General features: G+C 39.4%; 2 protein-coding genes across 4 annotated transcripts in view; one reads left to right on the top strand and one right to left on the bottom strand.

Moving 5' to 3' along the window:
• Window positions 1-3590, top strand: part of spag6 (sperm associated antigen 6) — a 5953-nt gene extending 2363 nt beyond the window's left edge. The window contains exons 4-11 of the mRNA XM_026180942.2: window positions 1-36; window positions 208-413; window positions 1643-1816; window positions 1904-2056; window positions 2183-2374; window positions 2800-2916; window positions 3013-3158; window positions 3369-3590. The exon at window positions 1-36 is cut by the window's left edge and continues 148 nt beyond it. Of these exons, the coding sequence (XP_026036727.2) occupies window positions 1-36; window positions 208-413; window positions 1643-1816; window positions 1904-2056; window positions 2183-2374; window positions 2800-2916; window positions 3013-3158; window positions 3369-3432 (1088 nt within the window). The 3' untranslated portion in view covers window positions 3433-3590. The remainder of the gene's footprint in view (window positions 37-207; window positions 414-1642; window positions 1817-1903; window positions 2057-2182; window positions 2375-2799; window positions 2917-3012; window positions 3159-3368) is intronic.
• Window positions 3591-5719: 2129 nt separating this feature from the next.
• Window positions 5720-24643, bottom strand: part of pip4k2aa (phosphatidylinositol-5-phosphate 4-kinase, type II, alpha a) — a 28576-nt gene continuing 9652 nt past the window's right edge. The window contains exons 2-11 of one of the 3 annotated variants that reach the window (XM_026179394.2): window positions 21102-21199; window positions 20860-20956; window positions 19501-19653; window positions 18945-19091; window positions 18779-18817; window positions 13736-13852; window positions 10857-10970; window positions 10326-10566; window positions 9981-10084; window positions 5720-9881 (exon numbers count right to left, since the gene is read on the bottom strand). In XM_026179394.2, coding sequence (XP_026035179.1) covers window positions 9801-9881; window positions 9981-10084; window positions 10326-10566; window positions 10857-10970; window positions 13736-13852; window positions 18779-18817; window positions 18945-19091; window positions 19501-19653; window positions 20860-20956; window positions 21102-21199 — 1191 coding nt within the window. In that variant the 3' untranslated portion in view covers window positions 5720-9800. The remainder of the gene's footprint in view (window positions 9882-9980; window positions 10085-10325; window positions 10567-10856; window positions 10971-13735; window positions 13853-18778; window positions 18818-18944; window positions 19092-19500; window positions 19654-20859; window positions 20957-21101; window positions 21200-24643) is intronic. The other 2 variants (XM_026179395.2, XM_026179396.2) reach the window with 2 other exon arrangements.

Raw genomic sequence — 24643 nt, 5'->3', positions numbered from 1 at the left:
CCTGGGCTTTGGGCAACATTGCACGACACAATGCGGGTTAGGAGGGTACACTCATCAAGAAGCTGATAGAGAATGACTTCATGGAGTGATTTCATAGTTCGAGCATGCAACACTTTATGATTTACTACATTTTTCTAACATCATTCTTTGTTTCACAGTTTTTTGCGTGTGTATGTGTTCACCGCCTTTTCCTCCTCTCCCATGCAGCCTTGTCTCAGTCAGTGGTGGACGCGGGTGCTGTTCCCCTGCTGGTCTTGAGTCTTCTGGAGCCAGAGATGGCCCTCAAACGCATCGCAGCCTCCACTCTCAGTGACATCTCCAAACACACGCCAGAGCTGGCACAGACTGTGGTGGACACTGGAGCCATCGCACACCTGGCACAGATGATCCTCAGCCCAGACACCAAGCTCAAGGTGAGGCCCTAATGACTGTTTCGATGTCTCGTCAGAATAGCCAATGCTTTAGCTCAGGTTAACATGTGTCAAAATGCGAATCAAAGAAACGCCAGCCTTATTTAAATACATTAATTTATTATTTTTACACAGTAATTTATAATCTTTTTAAAGAACTTATTTGGGGTTTTTTTTTGTTAAATGTTTAAAAGAAACACAATAAATAAAAAAGTAGTCAAAACATAAAGTGTAAAAGCCTCAGAATATTAATGATTTTTATGCTAAAATATGGCATCTAGACATGGGTACATTAGCAATGTGTACTGTGATTTTCCAACACTTACTACACAATTTATCTAAATTTAAGGTGTACTTTTCAGTACTTAATTAAAATACTTATCCGTCCCTAATTATCTTTAAAATGTAGGAAGAGTAGAATGAGGACCTAACAAGTGGCAGTTTTAAAGAGAACAAATTATATTCTAAATATTTTGGATCACTGAATACTTTTGGAGTATAAAAGTAAGGATTTCCATATTCTACTTTACGTTAATCTTTTTTATGTTATATTTTTGGAATATTTTGGTGTAAATGATAAACAATTATTATTAGGGGTGTGGGTAGTATTATTGAAAAAAATTATGTATGTTAGTGTGTACTATAAGAATTTTTTTATTTGTACAAAAACACGCAAGGAGTTGTTCTTTTTTTTGTGCTACTTAGCAACTCCATTGATTCACATTTCAAAAAGTCTTATCCTGTCCTGAGATAATTTATTATTTCTGACTTACTAAAATATTCCTGCAGAATTTTATTTTGAAATGTTGGCATGAAAATATCTTTCACCATGAATATTTAACAGGAAACTTTATTCAGTGCAGACCTGTTGAGCACAAATTCTGATTGTACAAAATTCAGTTAAAGCTTATAAATGATCAGCGTTTTAAAATCTGCGAGGCTTAAATATTGAAAAAAAGTCTTGTGTAAAATATGAAAATCATTGTTTTATAAGGACACTTTCTGAAACCAATCACTGTTAAAAAAAATTAACATGCTTAGAATTTGGATAGGTTTTCACTTTCAGACGGAGTTACACATTATGTTCTAATTTCTTGTTAATAAAACAAAATTACCAGAAGAAAAAGATGCTGTAAATTTAAATGGAGAACATGCAGTATTGACTCAATCTCCATTTCAACACTGTAAATGATCTCTGAAAATATTCAGGCATCTTTTTTGTCTCCATCTAGAGGCAGGTGTTCGCTGCCCTCACTCAGATCAGCAAGCACTCCGTGAGCCTGGCAGAGATGGTGATAGAAGCTGAGATCTTCCCCGCAGCCATGTCCTGTCTCAGAGATCCAGATGAGTACGTCAAGAAAAATGTCGTCACCCTAATGAGGGAGGTGGTGAAACACACTCCAGAGGTACGGTGCGCACTCACATTTGCAGGCACAAACGCACACAAAAGAGACGCAGAGTCAAGTGCCTGCATGCGTGTTTTGTTTTCCCAGCTGGCCCAGGTGATTGTGAACTGTGGGGGCTTGGAAGCAGTGATTGACTACCTGGGCAATTGCCATGGAAACGTGCGTTTGCCTGGCATTATGATGCTGGGATATGTGGCAGCTCACAGTGAAAGCCTTGCCATGGCTGTCATTGTCTCTAAGGTGGTAATAACTCTTTATGTGACAGCTAATCCAGCCACTGAAGCCAGTGATGTTTCTTCATGCTTGCTATGTAGGTCATGTTAACTGAGGCGGCCCTGTTGTGCTGTGTGCCCTCCTGTCCTGCAGGGGGTGCCCCAGCTGGCCCTATGTCTGTCGGAGGAGTCTGAAGATCACATCAAGGCGGCCACAGTCTGGTCAGTGGGCCAGATAGGGCATCACACCCCTGAGCACGCCAAGGCAGTGACCATAGCTAACCTGCTGCCCAAAATACTGGAGCTTTACATGAACGCCAGCAGCTCTGAGGACCTGCAGACCAAAGTAAGGGTTTCCTCTGAGCATCCAGAGAATCAGCCTTTTTTCTCACAGCACAAAGTCACAAAAGTGTTTGCTTATGATTTTTTATGTTTACATGACTTTTAAACAAACTAATTACAGTCAAAGGCCCTGTTATCAGCGACAGAAGTACACCTTCGGTACACTCTCAGCTGCACTAGGATTAGAATTGAGGAGCCTTTTTTCAGCCATGCAAAGTATCTAAAATCAAAGGTTAGCTGGGAAGTTATTAAAAATAACTATTTATTTGATTGGTTTTGGACATCAGCACCAAGCTGTTCCACTTGGAAGTTACACTTCTGTCCCAGTCTTTGCTGTTTTTAAGGACTCGTTGAGTCTAGTGTCTCTCTCCTATAATGTCTCTGAGTGGGATCAAATGTGAAGGACTTTCTTTTCTTGTGCACTTTTAGAGTAAAAAAGCTCTGAAGAGTGTTCTGCAGAAGTGTACTTACCTGCCAAGTCTGGAGCCCCTCCTCTATGAAGCTCCAAGCAACATCCTTAAACATGTGGTCTGTCAGTTCAGCAAGGTAACTCTACAAGCAGGACCATAATCTGATCAAGTCTTTTTTTATTTGGTGTCATTTAGTTCAAGACTGTTTTTCATGCCAGTCCTTTTCTCAAAGGTGCTGCCTCACGACAGCAAAGCACGGCGCCTCTTTGTGACCAGTGGTGGACTGAAGAAAGTCCAAGAGATCGAGGCTGAGCCCGGGTCTCCCCTCCAGGAATACATCAATGCCATCAACGGCTGTTTCCCTGAGGAGATAGTGAGGTACTGTGTTCCTCCCAGCAGACACGCTCGTGCATGCTGGAGTATACTTTTTGATTTCCGAACCTTGTTATCCACAGCAGATCATCTGACCATATATCATGTTTTTAGAAAAAATGTGACTAAATGAAAAGCTTGAAAATGAACAAAAATGGAGGTTATATTATGGAGATTCTTCAGTGGCATTTACAGTATGTGTCATCTGTGTTTCAGGTACTACTCTCCCGGCTACTCGGAGGCCTTGCTTGAGCGATTAGATGACTACCAGCCGGCCTGACCTTGGCTCACAGCACACATCCGGTGTCCATATTCATGTGAAGATATACTGTGCCTTTGCAAATGTTTTTCTTTTCCTTTTGTTTTTCCCCAAAAGTTTTCATGCCAACTGTTAAATTAAAAGGCCGAATATCCAATAAAAAGACAGCATCCAGGCTAGAATGTTCTCTTTAGATGCTACACCTGCTTCTGCAGTCTAACGGTGCATCCGCAGCCAGCGTGACATTTCATGCAGTTGGAAGTGTTTCTGTTCTGCACAGAGAGGTCAAAGGTCAGGTTCAGTGACACAGCAGCAAGTAGTAGAGATTTAATTAGGCTGTGTGCTCGCTGACACGTGGATCTGACTCAGCCCCCGTCTAAGCTCCTCAGCTCCTGAGACAGAGACATCAAAGTCATACTCTTGGATAGAGACATGTTACAGCGTTATTTCTTTACTTGGCTCATGGCGGGAAACAGATGGCTCTTATATAAAAGCTCGTGTCCATCGGTGCTTGTTATTACGTCACATAATGCAGAAAAGCAACAAAATAAATAAATGCATTAAAAGAAAAGAAAAAAACATGACAATGAATTCACCTGGCGTGTGCTCATCCGCTGCTGAGCTCTGCAGGGCTCAGTCTGCCCCCTGGCGGTTGTGAATATCGCTGCACTTCAGCTGCGCGCGTGTGCGTGCAGCAGCTGCGGCGCACATGGCGAGTCGCTCTTTGTTTATTGTGTGCTGGGTTTCCCGCACTGAAGGGACGGTGCCCCGGCCTCTTACCGCTGCACGGGTCTGGACGCATCACGGCAGCAGCTGCCGACACACTCTCTTAATATAAAAATAAAGACGTGTGCTCGCGACAGGACGCATTTGATCGCCTGTAGCGTCACGTGAATTGTACAGAATGATTGTAGACCAAACGCTGTTCTCTTAGTGCACTGATCGTTTTATATTTCTTGTTTTTAAATTTGTATTTATTTATTTGGGTTTTGAACCACTTGCAGCTCCGTGTGAATAATAAACATGCTGTAGAGGTTACAGGTTAAAGAAGCATGAAGCACGAATTGGAGAAATGTTTGAAAACATAAGCTGCCGTGTTTCTTCCTCATTGGACTCTCGTACTGAAAAGTGTGAAACCTTCATCCAAAGCCACAGGACGACCAGAGGCAAAGTGTTTTAATTTTGTGCGTTCGTTCCCCTTAAACTACTGTACGAAACTAACACGTACAATAATAATAATAATAATAATAAAAAACAACAACTAAAAAGTTGGATATAGTTATACTGATCCAAAGACTTGTAATACGAGTACATGACGCTGATGGTTCATTAGTGTGTGTGTATATATATATATATATATATATATATATATATATATATATATATATATATATCCGTATTAATATAGGCTGTTTTAAAGAGAGGCGACATGTTCACCAGGGTTTCCAAACTTAATGATAGTATACCGAGCTTACGATCGAGCTGATGGTGACGAGCTTTTCTTTTTTTTTAAATTTTTAATTAAGTATAAAAATAATAAGCTGATGAAAACGACCCGGTACGGGAGAAGCGTTTGTTCACACGGCCGCGAGCCTCTGCTCAAAACTGAAACACACCTGTAGACTGTGTACGCGCATTCATCTTTAACACTTTTTTTTCCTTTTTTTTTTCTTTTTTTTTTATATTTCAGTGGAAAACTAACTTTGAAGTGCGCTCTGGTTTACGAGGAAACAAAACTTTTATTGCAAAATCAGCGCAATAATTAGCCAAATGTCACGATTTTAATATATTTAGTCACTGTTAAAATGTCACAGCCTAATACTTTTAATAAGGCTCAGCTCCCTGTTGAATTAGCAGTGCCAAATATTTAAGCAGTTAAGTGGAAAAAGCAGACATGTTGAAACAGCTGCGCAACTTTCAGATGTTTGCGTTGTTGTTTTTGCGTGTGTGTGCAGAATTTGGTGAGATCCCTTAAATTCTACTTCAAGTTATAAAATAAATAAATAAAAGCTATTAAAAAATGTTATGCCACTTTATTTATTCTAAATGGAATTTCCATTTTAGAAATAACTAAATTAATCATATTGAAAAAATGAATACACCCCCCCCCCTCAAACAAACAGATATTTTAAGTGTTGTTAACTAATATTAATTATTGGGAACATTTCTCATACAGTAGCTTGAATGGGTTTTTTTGTCCTCTGCACAGTGAGTATTACATTTTGTGGCATATCTTGTGCCATCTTATCCAGACAATCCTGAAGAGTTTAAAAAGAGAGAGACAGAAAATAAACAATTCACAGCAGACTTTGAGTTAAGCAGGACCAGTGCTTTAATATGTTTGAGTGCGCTTATGGAATGGAGTGTATTATTATTATTATTATTATTATTATTATCATCATCATCACCATTGTCATCATTAAATGTGAATAACAATAAACATACATCAGTTTTGACCTCTCTGCCACTGAAAGAGGACTCTCGCTGACCAATGTCAGACAGCAATAAAACAAACACGCACTCTCACACATACACACACAGCAACGCTTGAACCAATTCTCATGTCTGAAAGGATTCGCTGCCGTCGTGAAACCAAAACACACCCTGCAGGGGTGGGCTGCTGTTTGACTTGACATCTGCATACTAAATGAATGGACGTGACTGTTTCCGAGGACTTTTAAAAGTTTGCGTTTGTCCACAAAGCTCAAAAAACAAAAACTGGTATCCCACATCTTTTTTTCCTGGTTTTGCATTTTTAATTCCCTTAAAACTTGATAAACCCTCATGAACGCTGGGTTGTTTCCCATAACTTTGGACATGTTCACATATGAGTGCTGCACACCTCACTCCATCTACCACAAAAGGAAAACAAGAACAACAACAAAAAAAAAAGTTGAAACAAACAGACAAACACATTATACAACACACAATGTTCTTCAAGCTCATGTGGGGTAGTTCTGCTTGCTGGAAGATGCTTTTGGCAAGTTAACGGTAGCAGCAGGTCGACGGGTGGGTGGCGGATACTGGGAGAAGTTCATTCATTCACAAAAGAAGTCACAAAAAGCAGGGACTATTCATTTCACGGTACAGTTGCAGGGCATGGGTGTTACTGTTTTTAATTTTTGCATCTGGTGAAGTTCACCGTTTCCTTTCCAAAGCTTACACAAGGAGATCTCTGGGGCCCAATCAGCTCCCTCGTTTCCACATGTTCTTTTTCGACACGTCCTATGTACAGTAGGAGCTACGCGACAACAGAAACAAAACAGCCCATTTACAGTGAAACAACACAAAAAGAATATTCACTAATCACTGACACAGGATGAACTATCAGCTGATAACCTCCTTGACAACAAGCAGGTGATCTGAGTTACACGGAAAGAACAGAAGCTGGTTTCACTAATGAATACACTGAAGTGGAATCTGGGAAAAACACTTCAAAAAAAAAAATCACATCTGGAAATGCACATGTGACTGGTGGGTAAATATACAAAAAAAAGTCACAAAAAAACACACTCCACAATGCACTTCCACACACGCACACTATATTACCTCCTATTTTAATTTTATTTTTTAAATTATAAAGGCAGGACCAGCATGAACCAACAACAGACACAAACAGCATCTCCAGTTTGAGGAGAAGGAAAAGGATGCCTGGGAATGTAAATTTACACAACCAAAACCAACCCACTGTGTTCAAACATTACACAGGTGCTTGCTTTTTTTTCCTCCTTACTTTTTTTTCCTTTTTAAACGTAGGTTAAAAAACAATTATTGGTTTTATTTAACTGAATTATTGAAAGGTTACAAATCTAAATGCAGATGTTGTGAAAGGTCGGAAATAAAAGTCGAAAACAAAACGTCAAAGTAAACACCCTAATATTAAAATAACATTTTACTGTTGTTTAAAAAAAATTACAAAATATAAAATTAAATAATTTGGAATAAAGGCACACATCTTGCACAGTGTATACAATGAAAAAAACAACAGTTATTTAAAGCATGGCAGGGGCTTTTTTTATGCTGGACATCTCACGAATGTGGTAAAAGTGGAGGGAGGGGGAGCACACACAAAGAGAATAGAACAGCCAACAACACAGACAAGGAAGGGGAAAGGAAACGAAGTCCCGTGACATGCATATTTGAGTTAACTGTTTTCCCCCCTAACATCTATAAATTGTATTAAATTCAAGCAGTATCATTCTTCATTTACCACAGCACTATCATTCAATCTGAAGGGTGACTCTCTCTCTCTCTTTTTTTTTTTTAAATTTTCCTTTTAAATGCAACCATTTTTCAGGACTAAAATCCAATGTATAAAAAAATAACTGTGAATATAATCTATGATATCTAAACAAACATGTTGTGATGGAAGCGTTTTTGCATGGGTTATAACAGCCAAGAAGGACGAGTTTACTTGTTTTAGTTGGTTATCCAGAAGTGATAGACGACGTCACGCGCAAAAACAGCTTTTCTCACTTACATACATGTAAATATTGCATTTCCCTTGTTAAGATCGTTTCAGCTAATTGGGTATTCGTAACATTTGGTTCCTTTCCTCTTGTGCAAAATATACAAAGAAAAAAAACACAAACTCAGAAACGAAACAAATATTAGCACGTCAATTCATAAATCCACCAAATTCAAATACACGAAATCCACCTTAAAAAACAAACAAACAAAAAAGTCAACAATAATGACATAATGACAACGATGAATAACAGACTCACAGCTGAGGTTAGAGAACGATGCTGTTGGTGTTAATGACTTAACAACACGTATCTTTACATCTACTATTCCCTCCTCCCCTTTCATCTCCCCCTTTACGACCTTTGAACACTGACACACACACTCCATCTGCCGCCACTGGGTGTGTGCTGGTACGATGCTGGAGGTAAACTGTCTTGTGTTTGCCCTGAACACAATCACACTACCACAACTACCGCCTGGTATCAAAAATCCCACCAATGCAGCACCTGTGGGCTCTTCTTATAGGGTCAGAAAGGCTGGATTAACAGAACTCGCCCACTTTACCTAATATTGCATTGAATTGTTTCCCAACCAATCCCTGTAAGAAGAGCCCACAGGTGACAAATGGAGGAGATGGGATTTGAATCCAAGCTTCTAAGATTAAAATCTAAACAAGTCGAGTTCCTTTTTGTTTGTTTTTTTGTTGTTGTTGCTGCGCGTGTAACAGACTGACAACCTCTTACAACAAATAAAAGTGCAACGTTTTATGATTTGACTCATAAGGTGCTGATGGCAACAGAAAGTTGAGGGCTGTTCATGTTTCAATCTGACACCCTGTACAAAGACACCATAACACGGAGTTGATTCGCTCTTGAGAAGCAACAGCCACATGTGGCTTCTGGGCAATTCTCTGCTGCCATGGAACAGAAAGCGTGACTTGCTAACTATATCGAACATACTGAAAAGTGGACAGCAAACAGAAGCTCCTCTTCTTATCTTACAATCGATGTTCCTCCATTAATAGTTCTTAATCAGAAAGATAGCAAAGTGCAGACACAGAAGTGCAGCTAGTGCTGGAGCTAAAAGCAAGCGTTAATTTACATGAAGTTAAGTAGTCTGTGGCCAGAGGTTAACCCAGAAGCTCAATTCAACAAAACCACAGGAATGAGAGGGGAAAGGGGGGGGCGGCGTCAAAAGGGCGAGTGCTGGAGGAGGAATTTAAATGGGAAAATTTATATGGCCGAGTACATGTTCAGCATTCGGGTGTGGGTCTGGCAGTTGGCCTGCTGGAAGACTGCTTCCTACTTCCTTATACGAAGCAATTGCATTAGACGAGGCTCAACGTAAACTTCCTCTTTATATCCCCGCTCGCGCCTCTGAGAGCGACCTCCACTTGTTCTCACACTAACCACATCAGACCCTTCCACCAACCTTCCCCCTCAACATCATATGGGAAAACCAAATACAGACATTGAAATAAAAAAAAAAAATGCAGGGAGCTGGATGATGTGTTAGAGGCAATAAAGAAAAAAAAAGCCATATTCCCAAATAAACGACCGTAAACAAAAAAACAAAACAAAACAGAAAAAGAATGTAATGACTGGGTCTCTCCTTTTAACGCCTTTATCATCCAAAGTAACAACAACAGAATTCAACAGAGGAGAGGATGAATGTAAACGAACAATGTTTTTTTCCTTTTTAGCTGCAGCAGGTGGCACCCCACAGAAAAGAGAGACAGAGAAAGAGGGAAACAAACAGAGGTGAGGAGAATGGATAAGGGAGAGTGACACAAAGCCATCACAGCACCTTATTAATTCTTACTCTGGATGCTTTCCCTCTATATCACTTTCTCTAGTCCACCCCAACTCCCCACTTTCCCTCCCCTTTCCCATGTGCCTCTTTGCCCCTGTCACTCATGGAGGCTATGACAGGATAGTGGTGATGAAATCGTAAAACCTCTTCGAGTACTGCTCTGGGTTCACCGTGGAGATTTCTGCTCCGGCCTGCAGAGACACACACATATCCATCATCACTGGGCAAGTTTAACCTTGTTGTTTGTCAACTGAGCCACTGAAATAATGGGTCTCTATGCAGCTACGTACCCCGTGTTTGACAGTCTTGGCGGCGTGCGCAGCTTTCTTCTTGGCATCATAATGCTGCAGGATGTCTATGATAGCCATGAAATAAACCTCCTTCCTGGGAGCACCTGGAGTTTAAAGCAAATGCACCCTAAATAAGAAACCATACAACTGTAGAGGGGAAAAAGCAGATGCTGTTTAATGTATGTACAATTTCTCACAAATAATCTTCTTGAGAGACTGAATACCAGATGTGATAAATGCAGTGAAAACCAAAGCTACCAGTAGGGGGAGCTCTTAGTTCTTTGTTGTTTTGTTTTTCCCATTACATACAGCCATCACAATGCAAGGATTGCATTTCTCACTCACTTTCATTGCTTTTAATGGCATAGACGTCGATGGTGGGGTCGAACTCTCCAGGTGATAGTGGCTTGGTACTATCCAGGGTGTTGCTGGGACTGTCAGGGGGGGTCCCAATGCCTCCTCCGTCACTCTCACCCTCCTCCTCGGCCTCGTTCTCCTCGCTTTCCACTTCCTCTTGCTCAGCTCGCTCAACATCGTGGATCCCTACCAGCAGACTGTAGTCCATGAGCTTCAGTTGGGCCAGGAACTGAGGACGGTGCATGGAGGCAGGATGGTAAAATAATGTGTGGTGATGGAGGAATAGATGAGAGGAAAAAAATAGAGGTTGAGTTAAAACTTTGTAGCAAAATATAAAATGAACTAGTGATGAATGAATGGTGACATCAAGTGAGATCTTTTACAGCATGACTTGCTACCTCACATCTGGCTACATACAGCACTTAATGCATGGAAAGCCACTGATGGGACCAACAGACAGCGCAAAAGCCGAATCACAATTTGACAGGGAAAAAAAAAAAATTCATGTCGAACACATACCTCCACATCTTTCCTAAGCTTCTCCAGGAACATTTTCTTGTTCTCTTCGTTAATGTAGATCTTCTGCCCATCGTTGATGAAGTCATTGTCCTTGTACGTGGGCAGCTCTTTAGCCTGCCCATTAGTATTGGAGATTAGTGACCAGATAGAAACAGCCAAAACTACAACACAAACCCAAAAGGCATGGTACTGTATACAGCAGACCTGGGCAAAAATGTGCAGACAGAATTTTAGTGCTTAAATCAAGTGTAGATGAGGAAGTGTCAATAAATATCACTCCACCCAATCATACACAGATTCTATACTTGAACATACCTGAATACAATATTAAATAAAAGCTGTAACACCAGCATCTGTATTCTTCATTGTTTTTTTTCCATAGAATACTCACAAGACATTATATGTGTCATTACACAGGACTTAAAGATAGCACAGTCTTGCTCAACTTTAAGCATTAGGGGGTATTTCAAAAAGCACGATTACAAAGATTAACTCTAATCTTAGAAATGACTCATACTGAGAGTGCATGTAATTGCATCGGCCTAACAATCCTGCATGTTGAAATACCCCATTCACATATATGAGGCGCTGAGCCTGTGGTTTGTTCGATAAGCCTGTCTGCTTCAGCCAAACACAACAAGTACTACTGGTAACATAACACGAGTTGGCTACAGGGTACAAGCTGTCTGTCCAAACCAAGGCTTTCCTCTTTTCGAGCTAAATGTTTTGACTGTTTAATACAATGCATGCAACATGCACACAGCAGGGTACAGATCCACCTGATGCTCTAAGTTTACAACTTCCCGTATCACTTACACTTAAATGTATTTACTGTCTGTATTATCATCATTTTTTTGGCACATTGTACAGAAATTTGTACAGCATTTTAAATGCATTTGGTAGATCTGTATACTTTGTGTCATGAAAAAAAGAACATCCAACTCAAAGCCACTAAAGGTCCTTTTATGGCACGAGAGTAGACTCCGAAAAGCATCCGCTCTCTTAGTTTCGCAGAAGTACTCTTGCTCTACTAGGATGCTTTTCAGATTCCAAATATTGGTTTGCAGGTAAAAAGATGTTTGTTTGATTTTAATAATTCTATAAAGCCACGTTATCTTTGAGACTAATTGCTATTATTCAGCCTAGAAGCAGAAGGAAGTAATTTCCTATTTAAATGTCAGTCTACAGGGATCAATTTTCTCCTCAACCATGCTGCTGCAAAACCACCAGCAGCCTGTAGGTGGAATAGGTGATACGTGGGTAGGGAGGGGCCTAGTTCTGAGTCACTGAGGAAAAGGAGAGCAGGAAATGAGGTAAGAGGGCAGCAGCAGCAGTTTAGCTACTACAATGTTTCTATGGCAGCAGGAGAGGAGCAGCAACACACAACACCTTGTGGCACTAGAACAAACTCAGACAGCACACACACACATACAAATACATACAGAAGACGCCTTTACAGGAATATTTCTCACATCATTGGACAATTGAGCACATATATATACAGACATAGACCTCCAAATGAAAAATAAATAAATAAATGAAATGTACAACTTTCTTGACTGAATATAGATGCGACATAAAAATAAATGAGGCTGACTGCAAAGAGCAAAAATAACCCAAAAACATTTTAGATGCCTGTCACCAGATCAGACATCCCAAATCTGGCAATTCATCCATCTTTCTGTGGGCTCATTTCAACTGTAATATTTCCATGCCCAAGCCTTCCTTCTTCTTGCTCCTCCAAGTCACAAAAAAATAATGCTTTCAGTTGCACTCTCATTGATTTTCTCAGCTACACTGACTAAAATAATTTGGGTCTGACACTTGACTGGTGCGCTTCGCTGAGGGAGCGAGAAAGATTTATTTGAGAGAGGGGAGAAAAAAAAAAGGAAAGGTTGTTGATGAGCCTTACAAAACTGCATGACAGGTGAACTTTTCCACTGCCTTGAAAACGAATGTTGTTTCTTTTTTCTCCTGTCAGCTGGCTTGAAATGGATCTTGCAGTTTTGCTGTCTCCTGATTTTTATACCTTTATACACCGTTACAGTTACAGTGCACCTTTTACATCAGTGACATGTAATCTGCACACTATGAAGACTTCCTAATTTCACTTTTGTTATCCAGCACTTTGGTATCAGTTACTAGCAAATCAGCAGCTGTATTATAACCACTCAGACGTAAACACAAAATTAGCTACTTACTTCATTTAACACTGTTATGTTTGAGGACAGAACGTGTCTTTATGAGTGTGTACATCATTTATGTACACACTCATTGGTTTTATGTGGGTTTCCATGATTGTATGATTACTAGTTGCTCTACAAAACCCTTTTTAAAGACCCAATGGCCATATTGCCGCCAAAAGCAGAACACCTAAAACTAGCAGGGCTTCAATATACTGGAGTATTTCTACAAAACAATGGAACATGGTCCCCAAAACAAATTATGTACTAGACAAGCACAGAAAAGGATGTTTCGCTTCAGTATTTCAGGTCTAAGGTTCTCCTTATCACACAGACATTTTCATTTTCTTCAGTACTTTAGTGGCTTAGAAGAAAGATCAAAATGTGAAGTATAAAAACAAATCGTCCCACTTTACTGCTTCTTGCTCTCCAGTGTTTCAAATAAATAAAGGTGCCAGTGAGTGAATGCTGGGAACAACAATGAATCACTCGGCGAACTCAATCTTACTGACAAGTTGACCAAAATGTGACTGTAAATGGATGAAATGTTTGCCAAAAATATGGCATTTAAATAACAGTGGATCAGCCTGGAGAACAAACGGAAATATTCGGCCATACAAAAAGAACAAAAATAAATAAATAAAATAAGATAGATTTAATAGATCATGCCTGGTATATGAGCCCTGGTTCTCTTACATCTCTTACGTGTTTCATGGCGCAGTAAAAGCGCGTGGCAATCCGCAGTGTTTGCAGCCTTTGCTGAACATTACCAGATTTGGGCCGTGGGGGGGCATCCTCTGATGGGGGTGGCTGCTAGAAAAGGGGGAGCGAGGGAGGGGCGGTAGGGGTGGAGGAGAGGAAAGAAGAAAGGAGAGAGGAAGGGAGGAAGGAAGTTGGAAGTAAAGGCAAAGTGTTTAAAATGTAACAGAATACAATAGTTTTGTTTTCAGATTGGTAGAGGGTTGGAAAGGGCATCAGCACGAAAGATCTGCATGACCCGTCTAGACGTTTGTAAATCTGATGTCTTTACAATGGACGTGCCAAGAAGTGCATATCAGTCTCCAACACAGTCATCCAACGAAGATGTAAAAAGATGACACTATTTTGTGGTTACATCGACCTAAAATAAATTTTTTAGACTCCCTCTAAAGCTTAAACATCAAAATTTAAGATCGATATTACATAGAAGCATTACTCTGCACCGCCTACATTAGTGTTTGTTCATTTCCCGGCTTAAACACCTGATAGAGAAAGAAAGCAGCCTGGCAAAGCTACTCTATGGAGCAAGGATCTGGGACTTAGCAGAGCGAGGAAACAACTGTAAACTTACTTGCATCCTATGAACCTACCAAACAACTTATCAGGCGTGGAACTTTTTCTAGAGGATTAAAATTACCGGACAAAGGAAGAAAGATAAAATATCAAGGAGTTCAGACTCATTCATATGGCCACATGAAAGCCATGTGGCCCCACCGGATACCAGCTGTTTCTACTGTGAAGGAGAGAGAGAGGACATTATTTTTTTATTTAAAAAGAAAATAAATGCAGTTTCGAGCCATTGAACAGAGACCTAGTGGTGATATTAGTTCTATTTCACAAACCAATGACCAGCGACTATTTATGACAAACAAACACAACCTCTAAATTTCACAGATCACCAAAGAAAATAAATAAAATAAAACGCTGTCACTGCTAGTGTCCTAAATACCTGGTTAACCACAAATAATATAAATAACATGATTTAATAGGCCCATATAAGACCAGTATAACCTCATTTGAGCTCTACTTAGTTTGAGAATAAAATAAATGAAGGTGTCAACCACCTGACTGTTTTTCTGGTAAATGCTGTATATAAAATGTGTCAGAAAAGCCAGCTGCTGCTGCTGCTTGACAGCCAAACCCCTGAGACAGCAGCTACAAGAACCACAGAATTTATTTCATGAAAAAAAAAAAAAAAATGAAAGAAAAAAATATACATGTCATACATGAGTAGAACAGAAAATGCCCACAATGTGCAAAAGAATGAGACCGGTGTTCATACACATCGGAATGTGTTTGAAATCATGTAACTTTGTAAAGGATGCAGAAAAACATTATATATACCATGCAGATGCATGCATGAAAGGGAGAGGGCCATGCAGTCAGGAGAGGACTCTGCCGTGCTTGTTGTTTGTGTGCGTTTCTTTAAAACTTTTTTTTTTTTTTAAGAATACAGACTGAGCAAAATGGACTGTTTCCCTTTTTTATTCTTATTTGACACCATTTTACTTCTTAGACATCTTACTGACCCACTGAGTGTGTGAGAGCAAACGTAACTTAAGCATGTCTGTATTCCTGTGTGTGGGGTCGTGTGTGTGTGGCCAGATCTTGATCTCTAAAGGCTGAACCTTAGTTAACTCTGTGAGATCTGTTCCAAGTCTGGTGTAAATGTATGTGTGATCAGATGCTGTATTTTGCACTCTGCAGTTTAACTATAAGATAAGTATTAGAGTAAAGAAGCTTCACGTATTGTTACTTCGTTATGTATTGCTTATTAGCTAAAAGTTAAACTAAGCAAAGAAATCAATACAACCTACAGGCAACAACGTGTAGTATTACCCCAGTTCCAAAGAAGTCCAAAGAATAAAATCTAAAAAATAAAAAACAAAGAAAACCAACAAGCAGCAATGATTTGCAAATCCCATGAAGCCACGTTATTGACAACAAACTATGGAAAGCACATCAAAAACTGTCAAAAATGAGAACTTTTATTACTTCATGAAAAACATTAGCTCATTTTAAATTTGATGACAACAGCACGTCTCAACTTTGCAACTGCACAATGAAAGGCTGGAAAAGTAAGTGATACTAAAAAAAGAAACCGCTAGAGGAAAATTTTACTACATTGGGTCGGTAACATGACTGGGTGTAAAAAGAGCATCTTAGAGCGACAGAGTTTTTCAGAAGTAAAGATGGGTAGAAGTTCACAATCCGCAAGAAACTCAATCTACAAATTGTATGAAACAATTTCAGAATAATGTTCTTCAACTTTAAATTTCAAAGACTACCATCAAAAGTTTCAGAGACTGATTCTGAGAAATCTCTGTGTGGAAGGAACAAAGATCAATACTGGATGCCCGTTATCTTCAGGCCATCAGATGACACAGTATTAAAAACATCCATGATTCTGTCATGGAAATCACTGCATGGGCTCAGGAACATTTCCAGAAATCACAGTCTGCGAACACAGTTCGCTGTCCCATCCACAAATACGGGTTAAAGCTCTTTACCCTGCAAAGAAGCCATACGTGAACATGATCCAGGAGCACTACTGTCTTCTCTGGGCCAAAGTGCCCAGAGAAGACAGTAGAAGACTGTTCTGTGGTCAGGCAAATCAAAGTTTGAAATTGCTTTTGGAAAACGCTTCGTCCTCTAGATTAAATAGAAGAACCATCCAGCTTGTTGTCAGCATCCGTTTAAATGCCTGCATCTGATGGTATGGGGGTGCATTAATGCCTGTGGAATTGGCAGCTTGCACATCTGGAAAGGCACCATAAATGCTGAAAGGCATACTTAGGCTTTAGAGCAGCACGTGCTTCCATTCACATCTTTTTTGGGCATATTTGTACATTTCAGCAAGAAAATGCTAAAACGCATACTGCAGCTATTACAACGGCATGGCTTCATAATAGAAGAGTCCAGGTGCTGAACTGGCCTGCCTGTAATGCAGACATCTGGTCAATGAAACAAAAAACATGACAAAGATGACTCAGGACTGTTGAACAGCTGGAATCCTATATCAGACAAGAATGGGACAACATTCCTGCCCCAAGTCCAAACCTGCCCAAACTTTTCTGAGATGTGCTGCTGCCATTAAATTACAAATACATTTTCTCAGTTTAAACGTTTATGTTTTCTATGTTCTATTATGAATAAAATATGAGTTCATGAGATTTGCATTCATTTTTATTTTACATTTTAAACAGTGGCCCAACTTCTTTGAAATTGTTGTAGTTTAAGTTAAGAGTGACAGTTTGTCTCAGAAAATATAACATCTGACTTAATACATGCGAGCTTGCCAAAATGTATCCTGTTGCTTCTTAATCTCTATTGCTAGACAGCAAATGGTGCTTCACACAGCTGCGCTGCAGACGAAAAGAGGTCACATAGTAGGCTCACGTGTGTGTTAAATCCTCAGCTGCTTTGTTTTTCCACTCATCTGTTTTAACCATAATAATATTTTGCTTGTTCCCCCATGTACAGGGGCCTATATTTAGTTCAGGGATTCCCTGAAGTCTTCCATGTCTCACTGCATGGTGTTCCACAATTAAGCCCCCCCCCCCCATATAACTCGCTTCAAGCTGCTGTGGTTCAAAACTGGGGCAGCCTATGTAAATACCTTTTACAGGCAAAGACTAAACTTTGCAGAAATAAATGTGTATGCAGATAATGAAAAGAGCAGTGAGTTTTCCATCTTGCTAAGCTGATACACTGCACTGCAAAGTAATCAAAGACGATGTCTGTAAGTATCATTGTTCTAGATCAAACCTTCAACCTTAAGGAAAAAAAACAAAACAAAAAACAGCTAAATAAAACTCTTCTTATCAGGCAAGGTAACCATTTGAACTGTTGTTAGCGAATACACATTTAACACAAAAGACAAAATCAGTCAGATTTCTGCAAATTCTGTGACAACTCATTTTCAACAGGTGACTCTGTTCAAGCAGCCAAAAGCTCAAAAATAGGCTGTTTCTCACATCAAACAGCAAAACTTCCATCGCACAAAATGTCCTGCTCATATACACTGTTTATACACACACACACACACACACACACACACACACACACACACACACACACACACACACACACACACACACACACACACACACACACACACACACACACACACACACACACACACACCAACCAACCAACCAACCAACCAACCAACCAGACAAATACATAAAAAACAACATACTCAATCATGAGACAACATCTGTTCGAATAAAAACACTACAACAACAAACAGCCAGACAGAGTCAAACGCGCAGATGCACACAACCATCAGTCTTTCACACACAGACAGCAAGCAGGGGAACTAATGGATCAGCAGAAGCCAGGTTAGAGGGAATGAAGCAAATTAAAAGGAACAAAAATACCATGCAGTGGCTAGAAAGGGAATGGAGTGACAAAGTAGGTGCTACCTGAAGGAGATGGATATTTGCTACTGTCATCCCCACCCAAAGGGAAACAAAAGCAGACACCAGAGTCCTGTTAGTTAAACCATTTGGGTGATGACAGTGAGCCTGGAACTGTTTGAAAACACTGGAAACAGGTTGTTTTCTTTCTCATTCTCTAATCGTCCACATGGCTTTCTTATGACATGTTATTTAAACAAAATATTCACGTTTAATATACTATATTTAAACTATTCCTCAGACTGCCAGACTGTTCAGTAGTACCAGAACCAAGACATCGGCAGGGTACACAGCACAGCTGTTTAAGACGACACCAACTCACAAATCCTCTCAGAACTTCATTAAGCAACACTTTGCAAATTTAAGTGGAAGTCTGGTGGACTTGTTTAGTTTGCTTTGATATCTAAAGCTTTTACTTTTATTAAGAATTCTAGCTAAAATTGTAATTGATATCATTTACTGCTCAAAGCAGACAGGTATGGCTAAGAGTCCTATCCAGATATTTAGTATTCGTGATTATGTATAACAGTGGACCTTAGCTCTCAGCAGGTGACTATACCTTCTCCTTGTCGCTCGCCTCTCTTGCCACAGTGGACCCCTTAGAAAAACAAACAAAAAACAAAGACACACGGATTCAATTTCTTTTCACATTCATGCTGTATCTGATCACCTCTCCTCCTTCATTTCATTTCTTTTTTGTGTGTTCTTCTTTCCTTCCCTCTTACCTTGAGATCATATTTCTTGTAGACAGAAAGGCGGTGAGAGAAGACATTGCGAGTAACAATCATGTAAGTCTCATCCCCATCCACTGTGAGCCGGTACATCCCCAGAAACTGAGGAAGCAGCGTGTTGCCATGGCACTCAACAATAAACTACAGAAAGAGTGTGAAGAAGACAAATATATGACCCTTTTTTCAGTCACAATGGATACTTAATGCCTGTACTAACAGGGAGAGTTTATGGAATAAAGAAAGAGATTTTTAAAGCAAAGCACAACTTAGCTTTTTCCTGAGAGATGATAAACAGACTAAAGGGAGTAAGGGGCTCCTATTACAACAGCTATCAGTGGACATGGCATGACTATGGAACCCATAAAGTTTTTTGTTTTTTTTATCACTACTTAAACTGCAAGATCAATAAGAAGTTGCATTATTAAAGACAACAGCTTGTCCCTTTTCCTTTTGATGTTATTTTCATCAGCCATAGGCTAGCATAATCTATTTCTTCCTATGGAAGAATAAACAGTAAGTCATACATTATAGTTAAAAAAGCCCTCTTCACCTGATGGTATTTCTTTAGAATGTTGTGCATCTCGGCCACATCCTCGCTGCTGATGGTCTTGATGACGTACCGTTTGTCGTAAGAGGTATGGAAGCGGGCCCCACTGCGTCCCTGGGCCTCACTGTTTAAGGGAGCACTGCGTGTCAGAGAGTTCTGCAAACACAGAGCACAAACAAAGATGAAACAAGGATAAGGATGGGCACAATGAAATGACAGCAGCTTGTCATCTTTGCTCTTTGACAATCCTAACTTCCCTATAAAACCTGTTTTGAAAAAGAGTCAGAACTCATATTGACCTCTCATTATTGAATAGCTGATAGGGAAATTACATTTCTGAGGTAGTGCACAGTTGTGAGGGAGCTCAGAAATACAGCAAGTACATCTGCATTCTTATTGTTTCACCACCTCCCACACTCTAGTCTAAACATATGAGGGTTTGACCCCTATGGCTGCTGCGCTGCCAAAGCTACACACAGACGTAAACAGCCGCTGCCCAGACTTTGGAGCTCACAAGTAAGATGATCCAATACCCTATGGCTCAATCCCTCATTCTCTAAGAATTCCTCACCCCCTCTCTTAAACTGTTAGCTTATGTTGCTTATGTTGCAGAATGACAACAAACTTTGGAGTTATGTGGCAGAAACAACAATATCATTTCTTCTTATGTTTAGAAGCTTACAGAAGATTTGCTTTTTGAGACTGCTAAAAAGTATGAAAAGTAAGAAATGACCAAGTCTTAGTGCAATATTGAAATCATTTGAGTAACAAGCTCAACATGCTAAAGAAATGCTTAAATTTATCAATTTTTTTGCAGTGGTTACCAATTTTTCTCATAATTTATTTAACATAATGGTTACTGTTGCACTCTAATGACCTTCCCAAAGCATAAACTAATACGTCTAACATTAAGCACCATGAAAAATAACAAACAAACCTTAAAACCTTCTATCTTCAACAAGTGTCTAATACCAGTTTAATAGCGACAATGTGGCATTTTGGACTGGTGACTTTCAACTCCTACTGCAGCCAGCTGAGCCCTAATGAAAACATGTAAGAGGGGCAGCTGCCCTGAGCTGGGAGACAATGACATCCAAATACAGCCAACTCACATACTGCACAGGGAAACAGGGATTTACTGGGAAAGAGCAAAAACTGAAGACAGAGTGGGCTCAAACAAAAGAGGGAAAAGATGACTGCATTTGTTTTGGAGTAGTTACGTGTTTAAGTGTGCTTAGATTGTTAAAGTTATTAGACTGTGAAACATCTACTAAAAAAAACATGGTTATCTTTAGTAAGTGACAACCCAATATTCAAATTTAAACCAATCATATACTACAAATGGTAGAAGTCTTTTTTTACCAAAAAGTCCTGATCATCGATGCCAAACCTCTCCCTGAGGTTTCGAAACACCAGAGGGCAGTACTCTTTGAACTTGAAATGGCTAGGCATGTTCTCCCTGTGTGTACACAAAAATCAGAAAAACATAACGAAGAATTCATGAATGCTATTTAGTGTGTTTTGTTACTCCTTTATGCTTAATTTAAAAAACACATTTATTTTGGTGACACACAATTACTTTGGAATTTAAAAAAAGAACTTACTTGTTGAACAGGTGGTTGTCCACTTTAATCTTAGAATAGGCCTTGAAGTCATCTGGCATGAGCATGATGGGAATCTGGACATGGCTTAACTCGTTTATCTGTGCAAAGAAAAACACAAAAACAGGGTCAATCAGTCATGCATCTAGGAAAACGAAGCAGCTTAAAGCATGTCTGTGAAGCATGTGGTGTATAAGAGGTCCCAGAAATCCTAGACAAAATATGATGTAGTGACCGAGGAAATTAACACTTAAAGGATTCTTTCATTTTATCTTTCTACACAATGTGGAAATAAAGTTAAGATAGAACATGGATTGTGCTCGGTTTGGCTGTTCTAATATTACAGTTATCAATCCTACATAACTGAGATATCTGAAATTTGGGGTCCTGAAAACAAAACATTGATGGATGAATTTGTAACCCACACTAAAGCAGATATACAAGTTATTGTGCTTTATTATTTAAAAGAGCATTAACCAATGTGTCCAGGGCCATCAATTAATGATAATCTTCAGCACTGAACAACTGGAGATGTAAACATTTTAATAGATTACATTTCTAGGATCATGTCATCTACAAATCTGAAGGACAGGCAGTGAAGAGAATCAAAAGGAAATGCTCCAGAAAATGCAAATGTTTGTCATTGTTTTTAAATGTACAGACAATGACAAAATGGGGACTTTAAAAAGAGTGACACGCAGCCTGTAATGTCAATATAATGTCTAATACAAGACATAAATAGAGTCTAGATAACATGTGGATTTGTAGGAGTAAGAGAATGTGTTGCAGAAAAGTTAATCTTAATATGCTTCTTCAAGATCCTGCATTCTGTGAAGCCCTGCTATTTTCTAATCTTCTTGATAGAACATGTTTACAGTTCAGAGCATAATGACATTTTCTTTTCAGTGTGCAATGCCATTTCTCTAGTCTCTGAAATGCAATTTTAAAAGAAACTGGGGTGTCCTCATTACTAGCTAAAAATTGAGCACTCATCCTTTCAAAACCCCCAGTGACATTTACCTTGAATTTCAAGAGTGATGCTTCAATGAACCTTATACAGTGAACAGGAGAGCTGTGATCACCTATGGTACATTTGCAGGAGCTTCCCTTGGAGCTGGCCATGCTTCACATTGCTGCACTGCACAGACCTGACATTTGTTATGAATCAGGCACAGCTTGATACACATACGATGTGTGTATTTGTGTGTGTGTTTGTGCATTTGTTGTTGGCTGCCGGCAGGCTTCCTAGCAGGTTGCTTGAATCTATTAATAACCCTCCAATCATTCCACCAAGCACACTCGTGATGACGGTGCAGGGAGTAGCCTAAAATATTTCATTTTGACTGATTAATAACAAGACATGTGCATGTTCCTCTGCAGCCATGTCTCAAATGTGATTTAAATTTTCTACATTGCTTACAGCTAGGATTGTGCTGAGATTCAAAATGAGGTGTCATATCACGACTTCAGCATCTCACTTAAACGAGGTATCCAATGTTTTTACCATTGCAGATCATCTGCAGCCTTGTAAAGTTGCAGAAATGTTGGAGACAGTATGCAACAGAAAGTTCATTATACCAGTCAGTCAGGTGAAGACATGTATTAACAGGCTGAGCGTGGAAGAATACGTCTATGATCTTGTCCACTCTCAAATTATTATATATGACGAAACTGCTATATTAAAATGTAGACATTCAGCATTAATAATTTAAGAAAAATCTGTAACTAATGACTAACAAATTCCCAGCACAGCCAAGATGTAGGGCTAATTCCCCACAGGCTCATGATATTAATTTATTTTGGTCAAGTATATAATCTGAGCCTGTTCTGCCACTTGAACCTGGACCCAAGTTCACAGATGTCATATCCAAGTATGGTTCAGCACCCTGTTGTGACAGGCACTATCGTCACAGTGACGTAATACAACAGATGCATCCTGGGTACACAAGGGAGATGTCACCTAATCAACAAAGCTGCATTTCACACAAGAGCAGAGACAATGCCTCATCACACCACGCAGACACAGACACAGACACACACACACACGTGTCTGTGAGGACACTAGTGTTCAGCAATGACAATTGAGATGAAAATATCTGTTAGATAAAAGAGACGATGGGTCCCTCGAGGTTCATTTTTCCCCAAACTACCCTCATATGACCATTTGTGTAGATTTACTGTTTCAGCAAATGTCCTTGTTGCTACCTTTAAATTTCACAACCATAAAAACAGCAAAAGGAAACATGAGAAAGTGCCTACCCAGGATGACAATGTTGCCCTATGTTTTACAAATGAAGATTTTTTTTATAGGCTTCTACCTTGATGCTAAACATCTGCGCAGGTGCCTTTGTGGAAATGTTGTATATAAACTTCACTATAGTTGACTATAGTTGCGCCTAGCCCACACCATATAATGTTAAGTAGAGCTATTTCATGTTTCAGGCTCTCATATGACCATCCAGTTCATGTGCTTATTTTCCTCCATCTATCAAACTTGCAGACAATTTCACACCACCACTTCCTTTTTGTCTCCATGGTGATGAAGACTGGTTTTCCGGCCCAGAGTGAAGTAAGTGTGCGCTGTTGCTCCATTGGACAGGAAGTTGGTGAAGATAGCATGCTTTGTCAGCAGCTCGGCATAGCCTCATCTTTCTGCACAATGACAGATGACTCACTAATAGTTGAAAGAGTGAATGAAACAGAGCTGAAAAGAAAACTGCTCCCAGACTTTTATATAAAAGAAGCAAAACTAATCAGACCCGCAATCAAGATGGGTAGCCCTCAGGGACATATTTGACAATGAACAGGAAAGATGCGACCAATCATGATCATACTTATCTTTTCTGATAACACCATTACTGATTTGCAAACTATAAGCAGAATGCGTTATCAGTGGAAAAAGTTAACTTGGTAATGTAATTATTCTGATGTGTTCCTCTTGAACCTTTGTTAGTAAAGGTCAAACATAACATTTTTAGAAAGAGAAACAGGAAACATTTTCACATACCATTATTTGATAGTTGCATATAATAGGTCTGGTCTCGCTTTTAAGAAAAACATGTTTCACTACGCTGTAGTTGGGGAAAATTGTCCATTGTTCTAGTGATGGCTAGAAAGGTTATTTAGGGTTTCTGCCAGTTAACTGTTAGCCTTGCGACCTGCAGGATCTTAGCTTCAGGGGAATTTTTGTCAATGTCTTTTAAGATTTTTATTTTTATTTTTTTAAACGTTAGCTGTAACTGTTAAATAGGCTATTGGCGGGCACACATAAAATAACCTTAAACATCTCTAAGGAGACAAGTAAATGAAAGTAATTCACAGTCTTGTGTTAACATTGTAAATGGACTGGACTGCTACTTATAAAGCAACTTCTATTGTACTTACACCTTTCTGTCTTCTCTTTTCTTTAAATGAGAGAATATTATTAACTATAGATTAGATTCCCCTCTTGTTTTGGACCATACGGTACACATCAGTGCAAGTAGATACTGCAAGTATAGTGTGATGCATTTTTATTGCTTAGTACTGATTTTAGTACTGATTTA

Source organism: Astatotilapia calliptera, chromosome 9 (assembly GCF_964374335.1).
Source record: "Astatotilapia calliptera chromosome 9, fAstCal68.1, whole genome shotgun sequence".
In the NCBI taxonomy this organism is placed as follows: domain Eukaryota; kingdom Metazoa; phylum Chordata; class Actinopteri; order Cichliformes; family Cichlidae; genus Astatotilapia; species Astatotilapia calliptera.
The sequence above is the reverse complement of the archived record's forward strand: the minus strand, read 5'-3'. Positions and strand labels throughout refer to the sequence as shown.